A 7,907-nucleotide genomic window follows, 5' to 3' on the forward strand; every position below is an offset into this window, starting at 1 on the left:
CAAAATCCCGATGTCGTTTTTTTGCACAAAATCTATATAGATAAACAAAAAAACACACCTAAAATCGGGAAATGATCACTTTGTGGAGTTTTTGTGACTTGTGAGGTTTGTCAGCTATTACATGAAGCCTCAAGAGGCTTGACTCTTTTTTCGAATTTTCTTTTGATAATCATTCTGTGAGGCGCGTACTATTACACGATGCCTCTTGAGTCAAAGACTCAAATTTGACATTTCTCTTTTGATTTAAGTATTGTTGTTGTTGTATTCCATCAAGAAGCAAAAAGAATGAAAGGGAATGTTGAAAAAAAAGAGTGGAAAAAGAAACGTCAAAAAAGAGTCTCAGAATTTTGGCCCATGACTCTCCGGTCGGATAATTTTTTGTTTGATCTTCTATCTCTTTTGCACTCATTAGTTTTGAAAAGAGGCGCGCCTCTTGAGGCTTCATGTAATAGCTGACTTTGCCAAAATAGGGTCGTTAACTTGCTGATTTCATTGGATTTAGCTGTGGTTTCACTTTGTTCAAACAGGGATTTGATTATTTTAACATACCTAATATGAACCTTGAACGATTTCATAAGATAAAATATCCCGAACCACGAATTAAAAAGTACAACTGGCGCTAAAAATAAAAAAACTGGAGCTCTTATAATCAAAATGTTGTCGCGTTGGTTTAGGCGAATTCTTTATCTATTTTTTTTTTTTTTTCATTAGGGCAATTAATAGGGGTATTCACGATCCGATGCAACTGGTCTAGTATCATTGCAAAAGTGCAAAAGTGTAAAATCTTACAACACTACAACAACAAAATATATGGATTGAAATTTTACAATGGTCTTGCACTTTTGCTATACCCTAACCCTATTGCAAAATAAAAATACAATGGAGTAAAATTATTTTTGACAGATGGCAGCTCACCATCCCGTCGCCCATGATAAACAGTTTATCTTTTTTATTCTGTTTATAATGGTTGTCGCTACTCATGTCCCGTAATTTAGTTTCTTTTGATGTAAAATAATTAGTGAAAATTAATTAACCCGAACAAAACAAAGAATTAAATTATAAAAATGGAAAAAAGAAGAAGCAACGGTGGAGGAAAAAAAAAAACATCATTCATGCTTCAATATTTACTATAGATAAGAAGAGGGGCGTTCACGATCTATTGTAAAAAAATAAAATTTTACATTTTTACTAGGCCTGTTGCACCAGAGCGTGAATACCCCTAATGATTCGATGCAAATAGTCTTGTATCGTTGCAAAAGTGTAACATTTTCTTAAACTTAAACAGCCAAATATACTAGGGGTATTCACGATCCGATGCAACTGGTCTTGTATCATTGCAAAAGTGCAAAAGTGTAAAATCTTACAACACTACAACAACAACATATACGGATTAAAATTTTACAACAGTCTTGCACTTTTGCTATACCCTAGACCTATTGCAAAATAAAAATACAATAAAGTACAATTATTTTTGACAGATGGCAGCTCACCGTCGCGTCGGTCGCCCATGATAAACAGCTTGTCTTTTTTATTCTGTTTATTATGGTTGTCGGCTTGTCGGTACTCATGTCCCGTAATTTAGTTTCTTTTGATGTAAGATAATTTGTAAAAATTAATTAACCCGAACAAAACAAAAAAATGAAATTATAAAAAATGGAAAAAAAGAAGAAGCAACAGTGGAGGAACAACCCTGTTAAAAAAAAACATCATGGATTTCATTCATGCTTCAATATTTACTATAGATAAGAAAAGGGGCGTTCACGATCTATTGTAAAGGGTTAACTACATTGGCTCAAAAAGTGAAAAAGTACAAAAGTGAAAATTTTCAAACGCATTTTTGTATAGATTTTCGGACAAGAAATTTAAAAGAAATGATGCAGAAAGCTTATTTTTTGGTCTAAAAAACAATTTGTATACTCTTTTTCACAAAACAATTGCGCTAGCCAGAAAAAAAATATTTTCACTTTTGTACTTTTTCAAAAAGTGGTGAATGTAGTTAAGCCTTAAAAAAATAAAATTTTACATTTTTACTAGGCCTGTTGCACCAGATCGTGAATACCCCTACTGACTACAATTTTTTTTACACTTTTGCACTTTTGCTATACACCCTAACCCTCATTGACCTACTTTATATGGACTGCTAGTCGTTCGACTTTTCCATACACAAATTGAAAAAAATTGATTCCACTTCTTTCTAGCTCTATAGTAGGTCAATGTAAAATACAATGGTGCAAAATTTGTTTGTTGTAGTTGTAGCATTAGGTAAATAAAATTTAGCAATTTTACACCATTTCATTGCACCGGATCGTGAATACCCCTATTGTTATGAAACAACATTTTCACTGCAAAAAAACGCTAAATTTGTTATCTGTCCTGTTTGGTTTGGGAGAGTCTTTAATTTTTTTTTTTTTTTAACTTGTAAGTGTGGAGGTAGCCTAAGACTTTTCAAGCGCCACCTACTGCAATTAAAAAAGGGAACTAATCAACCATTACGAATTCGGAGTGTTTCGGAATTATGTCAGCTTGTCACATAAACTACGGAATATTTTTTTGTTTTTTAGGTTAGAATTTTGACACAATGGCTGTGGAAGGTGTTTCTCCTGCCCTTGCAAGTAAATAAAATTATTTTTTACATATTTTTCCATATTTTCAAAATTTTTTTTCAAAAACTACCTTATTCCATAAACTATTCACTTTCAATTTTATAAAAAAAAAACTAATCCAAACCCTCTTCCAACATCAAACTTTGAGTCATTATCAAAGTGCGTTTTTGTTGAAAACACATCCCAAGTAGCTATTTGCAAAAAAAGAAAGAAGAACAAGCACAGAGAAAGAAAGAACAAAAAAAAAAAAATACTAATAAACTTTCTCTCCTTTAAGGCAATAGTAATTAACTAAAATGAAATAAAATCAAAAATGTTTTCTTTCTAGTTCGCTCTAGCGCTGGAATTGAACTTTGGGCTTCGTCCGGTCTCAAAAAACCCTTCGAGCCAAAAGCAAATCTTCCACGAGAGGAGACGAAAAATTCTCGGTCAACTACATTTAGCCCAGACGGTCGATACTTTGCCTATTCAAATGGCCTCGAAATTAAGATTCTTAGCACTTGCGATTGGCAATTAAAATGCTCATTGCCAAGACCCAAAGCTTTTTATCTTAAATTCTCGCCACGTGGCAATTATCTATCGACTTGGGAAATATTTGCCATTACCAAGGATAAGCCCGAAGGAGCACCCAATCTCTATGTGTATGAAGTAGAGACGGGCAACGAAGTATACGCAGTAGTTCAGAAGAAACAAACTGACTGGGAACCATCATGGTCATCGAACGAGTCTCTATTTGCCCTTGTTGTGGGCGGAGAGGCGTTGTTTTATGATCTGGGTGGTGAAGGTGCAGGTTTTACAGCTACCTCAAAGAAAATGGGTGGCGGTCGGAATGGGTTGCTGTCGGTGGGACCTGGGAATAGTCCACCATTTTTGGCATTTTATGCGCCAGGGGCTAAGGGGGCCCCATCAATGTGCAAATTGTACAAATATCCAGCCGTTCAACAAGCTCAGACGATTGCGTGTAAGAGTTTCTTTCAGGTATGTATACATTACACTTGGTTGAGAGAGAAAATCTGACTCATCTCAATCACTTACCATATTCATTAATTTGACTTTGTTTTTTTTTTTTTCATTCTGAAATTATTGGTTTTTTTTTGTTTTTGATTTTTTTAATTAACAGGCAGATCGTGTGGAAATGTTATGGAATAAACGTGGTACGGGGCTTTTATTGTTGACTAGCACCGAAGTTGATAAAAGTGGTGCTTCTTATTATGGTAACCAAGCTGTACACTTTATGTCAACAAAGGGAGATACCTGTTCCGTTCCACTGTGTAAGCTTTAAACTAATTTTTATATTTATTTTTTTTTTAATTTAATTAAGGATTTGGAAATGTAGGTTAAATAAAAGAATAATTTTTCTTTAATTTCATAAAAAAAAAAATTTCAAGGTCATATAAAATTTGTAACATTGAAACTAAATCGATAAAAAGGAATAGAAGTTCCGATAAGAGTATTTAGCAGACATATATAGAATTTGAATACTAAAGTATTTTATATATGAATGAAATTTGATATACATAGATACAACAGTTAAAAATGTAATTTTTCTAACTTAAGCTGCAATTCGAGGTGAAGCGACTTTTCAGCAGGAACAATACATCCAGGCAAACATAAATGTTAATGTTATTAATATTTTTTAACTCTTACGGAAGATTATTAAAACTATTGAAATCCATATAAAATATTGTTCTCTGACCTCTGGATGTTCTTGATCTTTCAATTCTAAGGTCACCACTGTTTCTTAAATTGTATTCTACAACTTCAACATTTTCACATAAATAACCGGAGTACATGTTGTTTTTAATCTTAAATACAAATATCATACTTAACATAAAAAGCCTTTGATTTACATTTAACCACATCAGTGTATCTAACATAATTTTGTATTGGTGTGTATCTATTACATTTTAATATAATATGCATGACTTTATTTTTCTGAAGCTGCAATCTATTTTTGTGACTGTGGACACATATACAATAAACTAGAACAATACTCCCAGTATTGTGCCTTGTGGTTTTCCTACACTGACATGAATTGCTGATGATATTTTTCCATTTACGGTAGCACATTGGGTTCTTCCTTGTAAAAAAGATTTGAACCATTTAAATTCTGTTGATTTGATACCGAAATATTTTAATTTCTTAAGTAAAATTTCGTGATTGACTGTTTCAAAAGCTCGTTTCAAATCCAGGAAAACAGCAATCACAACGTTTTTGTCATATATTTGCTATTTCTTTCCTCCAATTATTATTAATCACAAAATTCAAACAGCTTTCACATGAGTGATTTGCGCGAAAACCTGATTGATAATTCTGGGTTCCAATCTCAGCCTTCACCACCTTTACATTTTTTTTCAAGCGTCCAAGAGTATCATTGTCATGAAAAAGTGCATCTCTGCTAAGCCGTTCGGTCTCAGCGGTAAATTGTAGGTCCCTTCCATTGTTGAAAGTTAATTACACGCATACAAGAATGGTTAAGAGTTGTTAGTCAGAAGGTCTTGCTACTTCATGGACCACACATTTAACAGATTTGGTTTCCCCTTACAAAATAGTTCGATAAAAAAAAATAAATAAACAATTGGTAGGGTGCATCCACCAATCTATTAAAGCGAGATCTTTAATGTATATATTATTGGAAGTATGTAATCATCTTAAAAGCCTAAAATATAGTATAAATCGTCACTAGATTTTTCTACTAATCGCTTAAGTAAAATAGCCCAGAGGTTTTGGCAAGGAGATTTCTTCATTAACTGAAAGTTACTACTCTTTTAATGAGGTTCATTAGTCAGCTGCTGATAATGGTGCTTAATTACATCTATTATCTGTGCTATGACATTGCATAGAGCTAGCGTGTAAAGGTTTTCAAATACGCAGTCAAAACTGACAACTTCGGTGGAATAAAACGTCATACTTCAAATTTCTTCTTTTTATCAGTTCCTAAATTTTTTTGTTGGATACACGACCAAATAATTTAGCCGCAACGGGTAAATATCGAGTGGATCCTTAATCTAGTGAAGGTAGTGCTACTTTTCACCGTATTGCGCTGAAAAGTTAACTAGTCGCAATCCGTTACCTTATTTGATTTAGTTGGGACTCTTCAAACGAGGCGCCAAGGATCCCATCAAAATTTCACTGTTCCAACTACTTGGAGGCGTTAGTGAATATTTACAGGCTTTGGACTGAAATGTCAGAAAGTTCCACTTATTCCAACAACGCCACTCAAGTAAAAATTTATCTCTAGTATATGCTTGAGAGTTATGATCCCATTCAAGTTAATCATGATTGTCGAAAAGAAGAATAAGATATTTTTGCAGGTTGCCAACTAAGTTTGTTGTTGTTTGATTCAACTATTATTTTGTTATCTCTTTTCAGCCAAAGAAGGTCCCGTACATGCAGTTAAATGGAGTCCAAAGGCAACTGAGTTTGTTGTTGTTTATGGGTACATGCCATCGAAGGCATCACTTTACAATTTGAAATGTGATGTCATTTTCAATTTTGGTGAATCTCCCAGGAATTGTGCTTATTTCAATGACTTTGGAAATCATATCCTTTTTCAAATTACTTCTCATCTCATTTTTACTTCATATTTTGTTATAAATTTTTTTTCCTTAACTCCCATAAATACTTCTCATATTAGCTGGTTTTGGAAATTTGCGTGGATACATTGAAATGTGGGACGTAGTCAAAAGGAAGAAGATTACTGATATGCAAGCCCCAGACTCAACCCTATTGGAATGGAATCCCGATGGAGAAACCTTTGTTACGGCCACCACAGCCCCAAGACTTCGTATTGGAAATGGGTAAATTAAATAATTTTTTTTTTTTTGGTTTCATTAAGGCTAAAAGACTCGATTTTTAGATTTAAAATTTGGCATTATTGTGGAGCATTATTGCATGAAACAGTGTGGCCAAAGGGACAAGAACTGCTCGGCGTTGAATGGCAACGTTTTGCCGATGGAGTTTTCAAAGAGAAACCCATTTCTGATGCGAAGATCGAAGGAATTAAACCTAGTCAACCAGAAGCAAGTAAACAAGTCTATCAACCACCAAATATCCGTCTGTTGAAAGAAGGAAAAGACCCAGAAAAGCTAGTTCCACAGCCATCAGTAAATATTCCGGATTCATCAGGTAAACGTTGGAACAATCGCTATAAGCCATATTATAATAAACACAGAAGATATTGAAAAACCATCTTGACACATAGCTTATTCTATCAATAAAAACATATTTTTAAGAGCCTAACATTGTTTTTGTTTTTTTAATTTGAAGGAAAAAAGAAGGGAACACCAAATTCTCGTCAAAAGAAACCAAATCCAAAGACGAAGAAAGAGCCATCTGCCAATGGTCAAAATGCCAATGGCACAGCACCTGCCATTACCTCTGAAAACGATGCCAACAACGGTGCAACTTCCGTAGCCACCCCAAATGCCAATGCCAATGCTAACGCTAACAAGAAACGTACTTCATCTTATCAAAAGCAGCAACAACAACAGCAAAAACAACAACAACCAAACTCTGAGTCCGCTGGAGCCAACGCCGACAATGGCCAAGCTAATGAAAACAACAAGAACAAGAATGACAACCGTATTATCAACAGCGAAAAGGAGAAGAAGGTTCGTCATGTGGCAAAGAAGTTGGCCGACATTAAAAAGCTTAAAGTGAGACAGGACCAGGGCAATGTCTTGGAATTGAATCAGCTGAATAAAATTTCCATGGAGGCCAAGTTTTTGGAAGAGCTTAAAGCCTTAAAGCTCTCCAATTGATGCAAAGCTCTCCACACACATCCATGTATTTTACTTATTTCATTTTTTTTATTTTTTACAGCAGAAATTCTAGTTCCAAAGTCGTCGTCCTGTTTATTTAAAAATTTCTATCTATTTTTTTTTTTTAATTACAAAAGTGAAACGTGATCGACTTATCTAATTCTTTTTTGTTATAAAGATTAAAAAACAAATTATTATAATCGTTGTTTTGTTTGCAACTTTCCATTTATATATTACGTATGCGCGCAACTACAGAAAAAAAAAATTACAAAAACAAAACTACTTTTACATCAGAACTATGTACACGAAATTTTATTTTTGAAAGTTACCAAATTACTGGTCATAAAAACAAACGCAAAGAAAACGAAAACATTTTTTGGTACCTAGCAAGCAACCAAGTGATTTGGAAATACATTTTATACTGAACCTCAAGATTAAAAATTATTTGTTTTATTTAATTCACGGAGTTAAAAGTGTTTATAATTATTCTCCTTAGGCATTGTTTCAATTCCGCTCAGGACAAAATTTAAAAATAATACGC

The 7,907-nt window shown here is 33.7% G+C and overlaps 1 protein-coding gene across 1 annotated transcript; it reads left to right on the forward strand.

The window, feature by feature from the left end:
- The first annotated feature begins 2,500 nt into the window (after window positions 1–2,500).
- Window positions 2,501–7,386, forward strand: LOC129910182 (eukaryotic translation initiation factor 2A). The gene is made up of 7 exons (XM_055987455.1): window positions 2,501–2,612; window positions 2,932–3,581; window positions 3,724–3,874; window positions 5,976–6,145; window positions 6,228–6,403; window positions 6,463–6,731; window positions 6,873–7,386. Exons 1-7 carry the CDS (start codon window positions 2,579–2,581, stop codon window positions 7,364–7,366), a joined length of 1,944 nt encoding a protein of 647 aa, XP_055843430.1. The 5' UTR covers window positions 2,501–2,578; the 3' UTR covers window positions 7,367–7,386.
- The last annotated feature ends 521 nt before the right edge of the window (window positions 7,387–7,907 follow it).

Source organism: Episyrphus balteatus, chromosome 2, assembly GCF_945859705.1.
Source record: "Episyrphus balteatus chromosome 2, idEpiBalt1.1, whole genome shotgun sequence".
Classification (NCBI taxonomy): domain Eukaryota; kingdom Metazoa; phylum Arthropoda; class Insecta; order Diptera; family Syrphidae; genus Episyrphus; species Episyrphus balteatus.